This window comes from Anabrus simplex, chromosome X, assembly GCF_040414725.1.
Source record: "Anabrus simplex isolate iqAnaSimp1 chromosome X, ASM4041472v1, whole genome shotgun sequence".
NCBI lineage: Eukaryota > Metazoa > Arthropoda > Insecta > Orthoptera > Tettigoniidae > Anabrus > Anabrus simplex.
The window spans coordinates 120,000,773-120,017,440 of record NC_090279.1 but is presented as its reverse complement, the minus strand read 5'-3'; the positions used below and the strand labels follow the sequence as shown (position 1 = coordinate 120,017,440).

General features: G+C 40.6%; 1 protein-coding gene across 1 annotated transcript in view; it reads left to right on the top strand.

Moving 5' to 3' along the window:
* The window catches only part of LOC137503337 (zinc finger protein 569-like), a 51,541-nt gene extending 36,485 nt beyond the window's left edge, over positions 1-15,056 (top strand). Inside the window, exons 4-6 of the mRNA XM_068230893.1 lie at positions 1,582-1,664; positions 13,394-14,757; positions 14,842-15,056. Coding sequence (XP_068086994.1) covers positions 1,582-1,664; positions 13,394-14,757; positions 14,842-15,056 — 1,662 coding nt within the window. The remainder of the gene's footprint in view (positions 1-1,581; positions 1,665-13,393; positions 14,758-14,841) is intronic.
* The last annotated feature ends 1,612 nt before the right edge of the window (positions 15,057-16,668 follow it).

Genomic DNA, 16,668 nt, shown 5'->3' with positions numbered 1-16,668 from the left:
ATGGAGAGGGCATATAAATCTCCAGCAAAGCCACAATGAGAGTATGAGACCATCACCAGTATTACTTGAATAAAGAACAGGAAATAATCCACAGAAATATCTCCAGTTCCTCCGGGTGATTTCTAACAAAAGAGTGTGTTTACAGAGATGTTGCAAAGTTTCAGCTGGGAAGACTTGGAGAAAGGAGACAAGTTGTTTGATTAAAGAGTACGGTATATTCTGAGATATCATTGGAGAGATGGCTTGGAATGACATTAGTTGATGAATACATTTAAGTCATGTTCTTTAAGTTTAGGAAAGGTCACAACATGAAGATAAGTTTGAATTCATGGGGACAAATTTTGGTAAATGTTCACTTATAGGAAGATGATTTAGTGATTGAAATAATTTACCGAGGACGTTGTTTCATATATTTCCACAATCTTTTTCTATATAAACAACCAACACCCGAAACGCTGCTGTTTGATTGATTCGTTGATTGATTGGGACATTGACTGATTTTTTTGGTCTTAATGTGATGTACAGAGAGGGATGATGGATATTTCTATGCTTATGATTTAAACATTGTCCACTTGTTGGGAAAGTGGTGGGAGTACTGTAGGATTATTTGATATTACAGTGAAGTGTTTTCGGAAAGAAAGTATATAGGAACATGGAAATGAACAAAGAAGTTACAAGTCAAGTTGGTATAGAAAGATGGGAATAGGGGAATGTGAACATGAAAGGATGAAGAAAATAGCTATTCAGTGTGGAAATAGGGATCAACAGAAATAGATACACAAGCACGCAATGTTATTGCGTAATGATTTGGAGATAGTGTTTATTATTATTATTATTTATTTTCCTTAAATTGTACATATACACATACACGGAAGTGCCTCCACCCACACATGTATGTGTACACATACTCTGGTGAATATTCACAAATATGTAGGTAATTTTATATTTACATATTTGCAAATGATCCTCCTTTTCTATGCTACCTTGTCTACTGATATCCTACACTGTGTTCCTTTTCATGTTCTTATCTCTCTTATCATTTGTCTGGAAAGCAGTGGCAAAGGGACCGGGTTAAAATGCAAAAGGTCATTATGCGGGTTAGGTTCCAAAAAGGATAAAAAATAAAATAAATAAATGCAATGTCAATTTTAATCTAATAGAAGTTGTATAGCATTATTTGAAGTAGTTGAACAAGTTGTACATGTGTTGATTATGTTTGTAATACAGAAGGTATTATGAGTAAAATTTTATAAATTATATACATGCTTAATAGAAAAGAAAGTGTAAATTTTAAAATACTGTATTTTATGAAATTGTCTTTTTCTCTGTTCTTTTAAAAATTAGTGCTTGATATTAATGTATTTTTGTGTACCATTTGCCACCAAGGTCGACTCCTCTCTTGTATTTAGATTGATTTTGAATTGATTGTTCCTTTCCATTCTTATATTTTTAAAATGAGAGATATATTAATTTTAATCTTTATTGTGCCACTGTGAAATTTATTTTCTCAGCTGTTTCTTGTTTAGGCCTATATATATTCCTTTACTTCTTTACTCTACTTTTCTTATTTCTTACTTATAGCCTTCCGAAGATACTAAGGAGGAAATATTCATAGAAGAACATACCGATGATCAGCTGTTGCCATACATCAAAGAAGAAACAAAGTAAGTACATTACAAATCCTATATAATATAGAATATGTTGTACGTATTCACAGTTGTGTTCAGTGTTGGTTGATTTATCTCCAAAAACTGGCCATTTTCATCAGTTGAATCCTTTCTTTACAAGGTTTCATTTAAATGCAAATATCTTAAAATTCTATTGTTTAAAATCATCTTAAATATTCAAGAACTTTGAGATCATATTTTATGTGCCATCATGTAGTTTTATTGAATACCGGTATATATCTACAAAAAGAATCTCTGGTGAAGCTAGATATTTTGAAGTGTATTTGTTTACAATACCTTTAAGCAACTATGAAGAAAGTGTTCTTTCTTTCACTGTCTCTGCATCATTTGTTCATCACATTCTTATCATCTGAAATGCTATCTGAAATTATTGCCTCGAGATATTCTGAGTAAGTTTTTGTACGTTCACACCAACAGTGACACACAGAAAAAGCGATGTTTGTAGATTATAAATTAAATCTTCAAATTCAAAATTGTTAAGTTTTATGTACATTGTAATATTTTGAACTATCATTATCAGTCTCATTAATCAATATAATTATGGCTTGAGTTCAATAATGTTATAACTCAAAGAATGTAATTTTAAACTATTTCGTTAGATTCCTTTCTTTATGATCATTTCTGGTCTCTTGTGTGTTAAGTCAGATTCCTCCAATTGTGGACGCCAGAGCTGATAATGTGTTGTAGAAATGAAACGTTCAGGTCAGTAGTGCTACATCTTCGATATCATAGTTTTCAAATAAAACTTGTGCATTCTTGTAAGCATAAAATTATGTGGTCTTGAATTTATGTTCATTCCAGTGTTGTGGTCACACTTGCTGATTCATTTTAGTGTTCATTTTCAGTCAGGGGCTTGTAGTGTGTTGATTGCAAACATACGTACACAATTAGTATAAAGTAATAACATGGACAGGTACTGGTACAAGTGGAGTTTTAAATTTGTTTAGCTTGCCTAAAAAATTCAGACTTCTTTAAGTAAGTGAATTTATTATCTCATAAAATTAGATAAATAGGGCGTACATTATTGCTTCATGTCCTTAGGTTTAACCTCAAAGTGCCCTAGACGTGACCCCCTGCTGCTACTAAGAAAGCAATAACTTTGGCTGCTGGACCTGTCTTTTTAAAGATCTCTGAACAATGACAAAGTTATTTCATGGAAATGGCTCTTCTCATAGCTACCAGACAAGAAACATTGGACCTTTCATCCATGTCTTCCAGCTTAACGTAGAGAGCAACAGCAGAGCAAAATGTGACTACCTATCCAAGATTATCCTGGATAATAATATAGATGTTGTGTCTATACAGCAAACCCATACAGCCAATGAAGAAGAGTTTCGGAAAAGGGGCCGCATTAATGTTTACACAGCTCTTGGTGCAACACATCACAGTGCACATGGTATAGCCACTTATGTTCGTAATAATATCCAAGATGCATCACTGCTCTTTCAAAACGAAGACGAAGACATCCATTGTGTTGCTGTGTGAGTGGCAGATGTTACTATTTTTAACATTTATAAACCCCCAAGCGCACAGTGGCCAAGTACAGTACTACCTAATGCTCAACACCCTGCAGTTTATATAGGTGACTTCAACAGCCATCACGAACTATGGAAGTACTCGAATAACAGTGAATGTGGAACGAAACTCGTAGAATGGACAGAGATGAACAATCTCCATCTGATGATTGACCCAAAAGATCTTGGTACTTTCCAATCAGCTGCATGGAATAGGGATTCTAATCTTGACCTGTGTTTTGTTAGCTGCAATGAGGGAGGACAGCCCTTACATACCAGTCGTAAAGTGTTAAGACATTTTCCCCACAGTCAACATGGCCCCATTATAGTGGATATTGGCATCAACATTCCTGTTGTACGGTCAATACCACATGCTCGGTGGAACTTCAGAAAAGCAAATTGGTCAACATTCACCACTGAACTGGATATATGCGTTCGGTGGATTGCTCCCAAGCACAACAATTACTAGCGTTTCGTAGGTGCAGTTATGATGGCGGCTAAGAGGAATATGCTTGGAGGCCATAAAAAATAATACATCCCTGGCTGGAATGTTGTGACTGGTGCGCTCTGTAACGAATATCTGCAGACTGGTGATGAAGACATAGCTGATGAACTTCTTTCCAGCATGGATACTACCTGGGGAGAACGGTGAATTGAAACAGTGGAGAATATCGACTTAACTCATTCCAGTAGAAGAACTTAGGCTCTCCTCAGAAAACTTGGAGGAAAGACACCTTTGGTGAAGCAAGAGCCTGGAGTTATTCTGGATGAAGTAGCATCTCACATCGTCACAACTTCCCAAACTCCATCAGATAAGAAACATACCAAACACATACGGCGCCAGCTCCAAACTCTGAAATAAAGAACATCACGCACACCAAGGTATTCACTACCGCTTACGGTGCAAGACATCAATGCTGCTCTCAAAGACGTTAAACCAAGTACAGCTCCAGATTTTGATGGCATTCATCCAGAATTTCGCATTCATTTAGGAAAGAATGCTAGAAGTTGGCTGGCAAGGTCTTGTACCGACCTTCTACAGAACAGACAATTCTCGGCAGTATTCAAACGAACGGAAGTGATTTCCATCTTGAAACCAGGTAAGCTTGCCAATGACCGAAGCAGTTATAGACCAATTGCGCTTCTTTTAGGGAGGCTAATCTACAACGGAATCAGCGCAACAGTTTTCCAGCATATTGAAGTTGATCAAGCCGGATTCAGGCCCAATCGCAGCTGCTGCGATCAAGTTCTTTCACTGACATTCCACATGGAAGGAGGTTTCCTGAAACAACTCAAGACCTCAGCTGTATTCATTGATCTTACAGCATCATTTGACGAGTCTGGAGGGAAGGATTAATTTACAAGCTTCTCCGAATTGTACCCTGTAGGACCATCATGCAGGTTATAAGCAATATGCTCAATGACAGAAGATTTCAAGTGTGTATGGGAAATAGTATAAGTAGAGAAAGAAGCTCAAGGATCGGTACTGTCTCCCCTACTGTTCAATTTGTATATCTCCGATCTCCCAGAAACATCATCACAAACATTTTGTTATGCTGAATATCATAACACTAGCCACTCAATATCGAGACTTTAGTGTGACAGAAGAAGTGCTACAAAGAAACCTGATTTCACTTTAAACGTACTTCAAGAAATGGCAACTGTGTCCTAACTCTAACAAAACAGAAGTGTCATGTTTTCACCTGAATAATCGCCAAGCTGGCATTAAACTTCACATACGTTTTTGTCACCAAGAACTTTGGCACAGCAGCTATCCCAAATATTTGGGGATTACACTTGATCGCACACTCTCTTACAAACAACATCTTATGAATCTGTCCAAGAAGCTCAAAACATGTAATATTATCTTTCAGAAATTGTATGGCTTAAGTTGGGGTTCATCAGCAAAGACTTTATGATCTGCTTTGGGACTGGTTTTCTCGTGTGCTGAGTACTGTGCACCAGTTTGGCTGGATAGCCCATATACAAGACTAATTAATACTCAACTGAATGCTAGCATGCGGTTAATATCTGGTACTGTCCAGTCCACACCCCTTTATTGGCTCCCAATTCTGTCAGGTATAATGCCGCATGATGTAAGAAGATCAAATGCTCCCATTCGAGAGTTCAAGAAGATAGAAATGAACCCTCAACTGTATGTTTTGGATGATATTCCTATTCTCAAGGTAACAAGGTTCAAGTCACGACATCCATCTTTGCATGATGCTGTCGCATTGGCTGATGGGAATTTTCACCCTTTAGAAGAATGGAGAAGTCGCTGGAAAATTGCCACAGACAGTTCCTTACACAGCATCTTTTCTGGTGAACATCATCTTCCGCATAAGATTTGGACCACTCTGAATCGGGTGAGAACAAATCATGGACGATGCAGGGATGCCCTTTATAAGTGGAAATATATCTCATCACCAGAGTGCGGCTGTGCATCTCGGCAGATGATCCCCATATTGTAAGTGAATGTACACGACGTTCCTACACAGGTAGCCCGTGTGATGTTTTGGAACCAACAGAGAAAACCATACAGTAGATCACCCAAGTGGACATCCTGCTATAAAACATGTTTCTTGTCTGTGTATATTTGTAAATACTATATATTTGTGTATATGTATCTAACTTGTTGCACTATGCTAATAATAATAATAATAATAATAATAATAATAATGATAATAATAATAATAATAATAATAATAATAATAGTAATAATAATAATAATAATAATAGGTAAATCACGTTGTGATATAATATTCTTTAAAAATTGTAATTATTGTCACTGACCTCACAAAGTCCTGTTTTAAAACATTTAATGCAGGTCATGCGATGGCTAGTCATAGCCTAAGGTTTGACTTCAAACAAGATTTGTGATGGAAACTACGAATTCTGTATGGTTTATTTGATTTTGTGAGTGGTTATAGCCTTCTCGACTCTTATGTGATGCACTGACTTGTTCCTACTGTACTATCACACTAGTGGCAAGAAATATTCATGTCGGTCCTCAGAACTACCCAGTACCAGCTCACACTCTCTGATTACTCAGAGTAGAACCATGCACACAACCGAAGATCGCCCAAATAGTCTATTCTTCGAGGTTTAAATCCTGCAGTTTCTTTGTAATTCATGTATAACAAGACACAATAGGCTACATTAGAGAACAATTTTGTATTATGACCACCAGTAAAAATGTTGCTTATGAATCCTTTTCATACACAGAATCATATTTCTATTTTTGATGGAGTCTAAATTAGCTTTCTACTTTCTAAACATATTTTGTGCAGAGGCACTCTCGGACCAGCAAAGCGACATGCATTTTATGTGTCTTCTTTTTTCTTGGCATATATGTCAGAGGACTGTCCATTGTCTACGTAGCTTAGTCCATTTTACACCATAGATTCTAGTTGCTTCTGAAGGATTCAGTCGACCGGATCTTATCTGCTACTTCCCACTTTGTTTTATATCTCACCTCAGGCGCTATTGTTTCCTCACTCTCATTTCAGCAGTCTTCAAATATCATGCCGCAACTTAAATGACTTCCTTTAAAATGTCTAAAATATTTGCCATGCCAGTTTGGTATTGATTTTAAGATTCATAAAATTTCCTAATTGCTGACTTGTGGAAATACACGTATTTCTGAGATTACCAATTAGTGATGAGGCTTACTTCCGTTTGTGTAGAGACACATGGTCCTGAACTAACCACTTAGTTATGTGGTTTCCTTCCAGCTTTAGAGCGTTGAGTGTCACATGGCCCTGAGCTGACCACTTTGTGCCACTCCTCCAGGGTCTTCATATTTATAGGCATGAGCGGAGTGAAAATAACAAACTGATTAATATCATCGTCTGCTGTCTATGACGAATGTAAGCAGAAATATGAATTGCAAAATTCTATTCAGGCTAGAATACACTGATGGACTCCCCTCTTGTAGGTACTCATAGAATTTCACCGGATATTGAAACTGTCCTTCCCATTTAACACAGATATACCCATTTTTTTATTTTTTGAGTTAAAAGTTTTTCTTCACAATGCATTTATAGGAGTCACTTAAACACAAAATCCAGAAGCGTTCAGCCATTCAAACACTCTTTTGTGAAAATAAGTTATTATAGATATCGGACATAGGCTTTAGGGGAGAAAATTTGAACATGCAATAAACTTATTTGAATGTTAGGATGTGTAAAATATCCATTGCATTCCATTTTTGTATCAGAATATTCATCAGTCTTCTTCTGGTGGCAGGGTCCGGTGTTGTGATTCATTGACTCCAGTTAGTTCGGTCTCGGGCCATGTCTGCATGTAGTCTTCCAACTTTCAGGTCGTTGTGCACTTTACCAGTCTATGCTGTCTGGTTCGTACCTCGCGCCTTTTTTCACCGACTTTCTGTGTATACTCTGATTTTCCCAATATATCGTCCGCTACACGCAACACATGCCCAAACCAGCGCACACGCCTTTCCCCAATTTTCTTCTGGGTCGGTGCAATGCCAAAACGTTTTCTAATAACATCATTTGAAATGTGATCTAGTCTAGTTATGCCAGGCTTCCACCTAAGCAACTTCGTATCCATGATGCTTAGTTGGCGTTCTACCTCTAGAGCTGGGCAGCATTCGTTGCCGTAGAAAACGACAGGATGGATAACAATAGGACAAGTATCAGTTCGGTAGAACTTAGTTTAGAGATGGCCCTTTGTCCTAAGTTCGGAAGGGCGCCTGTTGTCATTCTCCACTTCAGTCAGGCGTTGTATATCCTTAAGTTGACTTCATCAGTAAATCGGCCATCATCATAGATTGTGGAGCCAATATTCTTAAATATCCCTACTCGTGCTATATCTTCAGCGTCAACATGCATGGTTCCAACTTCTCGACGATGTAATGCAATGTATTCTGTCACCATAGAATCACTCCATAGCGTTGCCTTCGTGATATCATATCATGTAGACTGACAGAAATACTTGAGAAGTCTTATACGCACTAGAGCTGAAATTTGTTCAAGTCTAGGAGGGTCACTCGCTTGATAGGTGACAGTTTGTTCTTGCTGCAAACCAAGTGTACCGAGACTGTATCACTCTCCACTACTCTGAGATAAAGTACGCCACCATAAACCCCTCTCCGAAGCGTCACAGAATACACGCACTTGATAGCTCTCTGGCGTTGTAGAAGAAGATCCTATCCATCGAGGGATTTGAATTGCTGACAAGTGAATGAGGCTGGAAGCCCAGAGTTGCCACCTTCTTGCTAGGTCTATGGGTAGGAGATCGTCCCATTCTATCCCTCTACACCAAGTATATTGGAACATGATTTTACCTGTAATCGATATTGGCGACAGGAGACCAAACGGATCGTAAAATCTTGCTGTAGCTTGTAGTACCTGTCTCTTCGTTGCCGGCTCTTCTGGTAGCGTTCCAATGATGTCGTTAGGGTCGAAAAAAAGACAGTCTGTGTGCGTGTTCCAGTTAACACCCAAAACTCGTGTATCTCTCGTTTCCTCGCGCCCTTCGGCTCTCCATATATCCTTTAACAGTACTGAAATGGTCGCCCACTTTGACATCGGCATTTGTATCTCTCGGAGAAGCCCTGTTATCTCGTAGTACACAGCAATGATTTCATTTTCGTCTTCTGTACTGGCTGTGAAATTATCCATGCAGGTCCATTGATCTAGCAGTTTTGTAGCCAAGGGATACTTGTCAGAAAATCTGGAAGCCAATTCACGTAATGTAGCTGATTAAAGGAATGGGCTGCATGTATGTCCAAACGGCAAACGGGCGAATCTGTATACTGCAGTGTTGTCAGTTGTCTTCCAATCTCCTTTTTCCCCTCTCTCCACTTCAAACCTTGAAATCTCGTTAAGTCTCTGTCATTTTTATCCAGACACAACTGCAAAAAGGCTTGGGTTCCGTGCCCAATTAAAGCTAGTCGGTAGAGTCGGAAGCGGAGTAGTGTTGCCAGAATTTCTGGTAGGAGATTAGGCCCTACCTCCAGGGCATCATTGGGTGATAGGGTACCCTTTTCGTGAGATGAAGCATCAAAAACTATTTTCCACTTCGTCGTGCCGTCTCTTTGCTTGTTTATAGCATGGTGAGGCAAATAGAAGGTGTCGGTAACCGATTCAGCCTCGGGCGCTATCTCTACTTGTCCCTTCGCAAAGTAGTCGGTCATTAAAGCGTGGTATGCCTCTCGGAACTGTTTGTTTCCATTAAGTTTGTTCGTCAGGGAATCAAAACGTTTCTCAGCGTTCTTGCGATTCGAGTGCAGTATTACTCCTTCCTTCCTTGGTAGGGAGACAACCCTCCTCCCGTCTTCCATTTTGAATGATTCATGAGAGCCTTTCAAGATTGCAAACTCTCTCGCAGTGAGTGCTCGTTGCTGATCTTCCTTTATCCCTAGTGTCTCTAGATCCCAAAACTTGCGTAGATTGTTCTCGGAAGATAGTAATTCTGCATTGATACTGACGTGGTTTATGGACACATGATTCACTGTAGTACCAGACTTATTCCCACTAAGAATCCAACCAAACCTAGAGGGAAGAAGTACCATGGAACTCGAGATGCGTATTGGCTGTTCGTCCTTCACCACCTCACCTGCCAGTACTGGTCTCCTCCTATCAGGACCTCAATCATCAGATCGTCTGCATCATCTTGAGGATCTGCTAGTTGCAATTTGTGAAGGCGTGATAGACTCTGTATGTCACGTGGGACGGTTGGGTGCGGTGAGTACGTGTTCCTGCTCTCGAATGCCGAGATTCGCACGGAATCTTTCGTCCACATTCCACTTATACTGAAGTTGGCCAATCTGCGAGTCACCGATGTACTTAATGGTGCTTCAAATGCTGTACCTGACAGATCTCTCCTGTCAATGACTTTCAGCTTCAAATCGTCTACCAGTTCCGAGCTGATGAATATTGACTGACTTCCGGCGTTCAGAATTTAACGTGTTCTTTTCCAAAGTCCGGTTGGTCCGATTACCCAAATTCGAGCTGTTTGGAGGTATATCAAGTTCGGCATGCTAACATCTATTTTTCCTACAGTTACTCCCACTTGTCCTTCACAGATAGAGATGTGATGTGGTCCCTTACATTTAGTGCAGGATACTTTGTTCTTCTTGGTGCAGTTTTTCAAGGTGTGACTTCTGTTTAGGGATAAAAAGCATCGTTGAGTAGACTTCAGTTGGTCTATGCGTTGCTTGACATCTGTCATCTTGGTACAGTTTTGAGCCCAATGGTCTTTCCCTTCGCAAAAAGCACAAAAAGGTGACGTCTTCTTCTTCCTGGACGTCTGGCCCGTCCTAGTAGTGACTTGCAAGGCAGCAGCAGTTGGGTAATATGAGTTTGAGATGGCGTTGTCTCCTTTGATTTTCTGCGCCGTCATTGCGCCCTCCACTTCTTCATTGAGGAATTCCATAAGCCTTGTTATGTGCGCTTCGGAAATCTTCTCTCTCTTTGCGTAGATGATACACCTTCTAGACATATCATCCGGAAATGCACGTAACAGTTTGGGGGCTAACATTCTACCGTAGTGGTCGACATTTTCCCCTAATGCCCCTAAAGCCTGAATACGTCTATTATATTCTATATATGTATGATTGAGGGCGTCGGGCGTAGCATCACGAACTGGTCTCATGGTCTCCAGGTAATCCAGATGCGCCTGGATGATGCGTCCAATAAGATTCACCTTTATTTCCTCGTTTGCGTCTGCAGTCACCGCTATGCCATCGATTAGCTTCTTAGGTTCTCCCTCCAGGTATCCACGAAGGAAGACGTGTTTGTCGATAGTGTTGATGGTCGGGTTGTTGTCTACTGCTGACTGGAATTTCTCCCAAAACCGGGAACATTTTTCTACATCTCCTGCGAATGGTTCTAGTTTGATAGTGGGTAATTTAACAGAGTGGGTGATGGAAAAGTGTGATGGCTCTGGTACTACGGATAAAGGTCTGGAAGGGTCAAGATTCATATATCCGAGCGACTCAGATAATTTGTCACGAAAGACGCGTGTCGAATTAAATATCGCGCGCTTCGCGACCTCGATGTATTTCTCACACTCTATGACGTCTGCGTCATATTCGGCGTCTGATAGAAGATCGTGAATGCCATTATCGAGGGAAATGAGTTGATCTAAAGGTCCCTGGTTCGATCCCGGGTATCGGCACCAAATTATGTCGTATATGTAAACAAGTTTTCTTTATTGTACTTCACTTCGTACCAAGAGAAAAACATAGTGACGTCAAAGAAGATACAAAGAATTCACACACAGAGATAATAAAGGCATTGTTAATCCTCCACATTTCAGGCTGACTGGGTCCTGCCAATGCGCGTCCCTTCCAGAGGCTGCACTAACCTTGGTTCCGATACCATGAGAGATATTTCTGTAATGGTGTGATGGTATTATTTTACGGCCGACTTGTCTTGAAGCATTTTAGAGCTCATGACAGAAGGTAGTAACGCTGCTCCGGACATGGGGAACAGATGCCTTTTGCAGCCACTCCTCCAGAGAAGAAGCGCTACGCTCTTTTCTGCATTAACTTCCAGAAATTTAGTGTACCTCTCCCGCCATCTGCTCCGTACTGAACGTCTCCATCTTCTGATCAATATCTTGTGAGATGATCAAGAGGTTTAGTCTGTCATATCTGGAATCAATGTCCCCCGTTTATTTGTCCACTTATTTTCTCCAAAGAGAGCAGTAACAATACGTGGTCGAGCTTCCCATTACTTTGCTCGTGAGCCAGTCATACATTCGACTGCGCCATGTGAATTGAGTTCATACAGCACGAATTGGAAAGTAATAGATCATGTTACGATATATTTTAGCCTGCGTGATCGATTTTCCCATGTGCCAGTTGCAAGCGGATCTCACCTTTAACCAAGAAATTTGCATTTACCGCCCTTCTTTCGTAGAATATGTAGAACTACTGTGCGGTGGGGAGACAGGCGCAGAATTGGACGCTACCTGACTATCTTATCAATCCACTAAAAATAATCACGTTGCCCGTGATCTTTTGAAATAAATAGAATATCATTCCTTTACATAGCAGTAATATCCACTACGATGCAATTCAACGTCTTTTCTTCTCGAATTTTGTCTCAAACCTTGATTTTCATGCTACTTCTATCCCTATTGTTAAAGTAATACTTGCAAGAATATTCAAGGGCATAATAGGTTGCGTTTGGTTTCAAAATCTGGATATTAGAACATTGTAATAAAACGCTACCACCAAAGCCATATTCTGTGTGGCCTTCCTAATGTCTATAACAGCAGTATCTGGGGGAGAAAAGACAATATCAATGCTGGGGAGAGAGCTGTCGTATACTTGTTATATTTCAGCTTTTAAAGGATTTCATCAGGATTAGTGGTTTTTCGTGTTGCATGCGGCTTGTGTTAAATACAGCAATTAAGACGTAGACTGATGTAGTACATGGTAGTAAGTATGAACGTCCTTGTGTAAACCTACCGTCCTATATGTTGGTTGGGTCTGTTTGATTGCACATCAAAGCTACATATTTCGGAAAAGCGACACAGTGACATTATAAAATGCTATAGTGATATGATAACAATGTACAAATTCAATATGTATATTTGTGTGACAATATAACATTCATAAAAGATTAGCCATGGTTCAGCAGATCTTGCTGACTGTCGGCAAACGATGATCTCAACTTTATTAATATCTACAACACTGACATTCTCTCAAACAACCTCAAGAACAAGGTCCTTTACAAAAATTATTACTTGCCTGCGACGAAGCGCAGAGTGGTTCAACAAGATCAAAATTCCAAAGCATATGTCGTCCTTTATGTAGGAGAACAGACTACGGATTTCATAGAATAATATGTGCTGCATTAAAGAGCTTCTATTTCTCCTTTTAGGCTGGATCACTTCTCATGCATTCTTTAAATGAGGTTTTCTATTAACTCGTACATTTCTAAACTGTGACAAGCTTCTTGCGCGTGATATCGTGATTAAGAAAAGACGCAACACATTCTCGTTACAAGTGAGAGCTTTTGAAATTTAACAGTATACTCTGAATTTGACCTCAGATGATGTTTACTCTCAGGAATGTTATGTTTATGAGTAACGAGCTCTCTGCACTGGATATCAGTGAATGGAATGTCTAGTAGCAAATCCCCTGTGTGAGAGTTGTAGTGGAGTTGGCTGTTGAACTATTGGTCACATGGTTTTAATTTGTCATTGTAGATCGAGACCCGAGGTGAGCTATAGAGATCATCAACCTCCGGATGGCAGATCACATCTGAAGAGACATAAGGATGGTCGACCCTTCAAGTGCGATCACTGCGGAATGGTGTTCGGTAGCCAAAACAACTTGTCAGAACACCTCAGGATCCACCCGCTCCAAGTGTGTGGATTTTCAGATAAATCCTTTACAAAGAGGAAAATGCTGACAGGAGACACGCGATTGCATACAGGTGGGATTAAAAATGATTGCTCAGTATGTCATAAAAATTTCAGGAAAAGTCCAGAACTGATTTGGTCCCACACGGGCGAGGAGCCATACAGCTGCAATGTCTGGGGCAAATCATTCGTACAGAAAGGCAGTCTAAACGACCATATGCGGACCCATACAGGCGAGAAGCCATTCAATTGCAATGTCTGTGGTAAGTCCTTCAGCCGGAAAGCCTACCGAACTATTCACATGCAGTCTCACACGGGCAATAGGCAATACCAGTGCAATGTCTGTGGCAAGTCATTCATCAAAAAAGGTACTCTAACTGTTCATTTGCATAAACATACAGGCGAGAAGCCATACAGGTGCAATGTCTGTGGCAAGTCATTCACCGAGAAAGGAACTCTAACTGTTCATTTGCGGAAACATACAGGCGATAAGCCATACAGTTGCACTGTATGTTACAAATCATTTGTCCGCAGAAGTGATTTATTTTATCACACGATGTCTCACTCAGGCGAGAAGCCATACAGTTGGAATGTCTGTGGCAAATCATTCACCATGAAAGGTACTCTAACTATTCATCTGCGGACACATACATGCGAGAAGCCATACAGTTGCAATGTCTGTGGCAAGTCATTCATCGAGAAAGGTACTCTAACTGTTCATTTGCGGACACATGCAGGCGATAAGCCATACAGGTGCAATGTCTGTGAGATGTCATTCATCGAGAAAGGTTCTCTAACTGTTCATCTGCGAAAACATACAGGCGAGAAGCCATACAGTTGCAATGTCTGTGGCAAATCATTTACCAAGAAAGGTACTCTAATTGTTCATTTGCGGACACATACAGGCGAGAAGCCATACAACTGCAATGTCTGTGGTAAGTCCTTCAGCCGGAAAGCCTACCGTAGTATTCATATGCATTCTCACACGGGCAATAGACAATACCAGTGCAATGTCTGTGGCAAGTCATTCATCAAAAAAGGTACTCTAACTGTTCATTTGCATAAACATACAGGCGAGAAGCCATACAGGTGCAATGTCTGTGGCAAGTCATTCATCGAGAAAGGAACTCTAACTGTTCATTTGCGGAAACATACAGGCGATAAGCCATATAGCTGCACTGTATGTTGCAAATCATTCGTCCGCAGAAGTGATTTATCTTATCACACGACGTCTCACTCAGGCGAGAAGCCATACAGTTGCAATGTCTGTGGTAAATCATTCACCATGAAAGGTACTCTAACTGTTCATTTGCGGACACATACAGGCGAGAAGCCATACAGTTGCAATGTCTGTGGCAAGTCATTCATCGAGAAAAGTACTCTAACTGTTCATTTGCGGACACATGCAGGCGAGAAGCCATACAGTTGCAATGTCTGTGGCAAATCATTCATCGAGAAAGGTTCTCTAACTGTTCATATGCAGAAACATACAGGCGTGAAGCCATAGAGGTGCACTGTATGTTGCAAATCATTTGTCTAGAAAATAGATTTATCTTATCACACGTTAATTCACACAGGCACATCATTCATCACGAAAGCCAAACTAATTGTTCAAGCCATACAGTTGTAAGTCTGGTGAAACCTTCAGCAGGACAGACAATCATGCTATTCACATGCGTTCTCTCACGGGCGAATAGCCAAACTGTTCTAATGTCTGTTGCTAGTTATTCAGCAGTTAATCCGTCCAAGCCGTACTGCTCTTAACTTCTGTGGGAGATCTTTTAGCCACGGAGTTACTTTAACACACCATAATCGTACTCATACATGCGATGAGCAACACATCATTCATCCAGAAACGCGTCTTAGCAGTTCATATGCGCAAACAAAGACGAGAAGCCATAAAGCTGCAACGTCTGTGGGAAAATCTTTCAGCCAGAAGGTCCATCCAACAAATCACATGCGTATCCTCACAGGCGATAAGCTACACTGCAGCAGAAACGCGACTTAGGAGATCACATGCCGACACTCTTAGGCGAGAAGCCATTCTGATGCAATATCTGTGGCATATTCTTTAGCCACAAAGTCAGCCTAGTAGTTCACATGCCGACTGGCACAGGCAAGAAGCCAATCTCATTCAATGTCTGATGCAGGGTATTCAGCAGGAGAACCCACCTGGCACGTCGTATGCGGACTCACACGGGTCTAAGGCGCACTGCCGCAATATCTGTTGCAAATCCCTCATCCAGAAAAGTGACCTACCAGTTCACATGTGGACTCACACATGAGAGAAGCTATACTGGTGTAATGTCTGTGACAAATATTCAGCAAAGAATGTGACTAACAGTTCAGATCAGAACACTCACGAGTTCTCAGTAGTGCGATAAAATGTTCAGAGAATCATGTAAGTTAACCATGCACATGTAAACCAAACTGGAGAGGTGCCGCACTCCTCCGTGTTTCTTGGCAAATCGTTCGAACGCAGCACCACGCTGTCGGTTCACACGGGCGAGATGGCTTACGATCGTTACGTCACGTGATTGAGCCGCACGTGATTTAACAATGTTATTTTGCTTAACGTCCCACTAACTACTACACAAGTGTCCGGAGTTCCACAAGACCTTATCCAATTCCGGAGATGTAGCGAGGCACGTGCGATCGCACACAGCAGAGAAGTAATAAGTTCTCCACCTACAACGGCACCTTTTCTGCACACTTCATAATATACACCGGAGAGCGGTCCATCCCTTTGTGCCATTTTCTCTCAGAGAAAATCTTCAGGTAACATAATGCTAGGTCCGTGTGCGAAAAGAGCAAAGGACATTTCATGAATTATCTCCTCATCAACCACAGATATACACAACCGCTCGTTCTCAACCATGGACGACCCATTTTATGTTTTCGGAGCAAAGTAGAAGTGTGCTCATTAACAATCGTTTGGGAGCCGTCCAAAGGCGAGGATAAGAAGTAATTCGGATGAAAACAGAAATATCATATGGCAAAGAAAACTTGTAAAAGACTGGAAGCGCAGGAAAGAAGTATTCAAACTTATGAATAAACAATTCAAGGGAATAAGTAAGTGCCGAATCAAGACCTAATATGACGCAATTGAAGAAATTGTT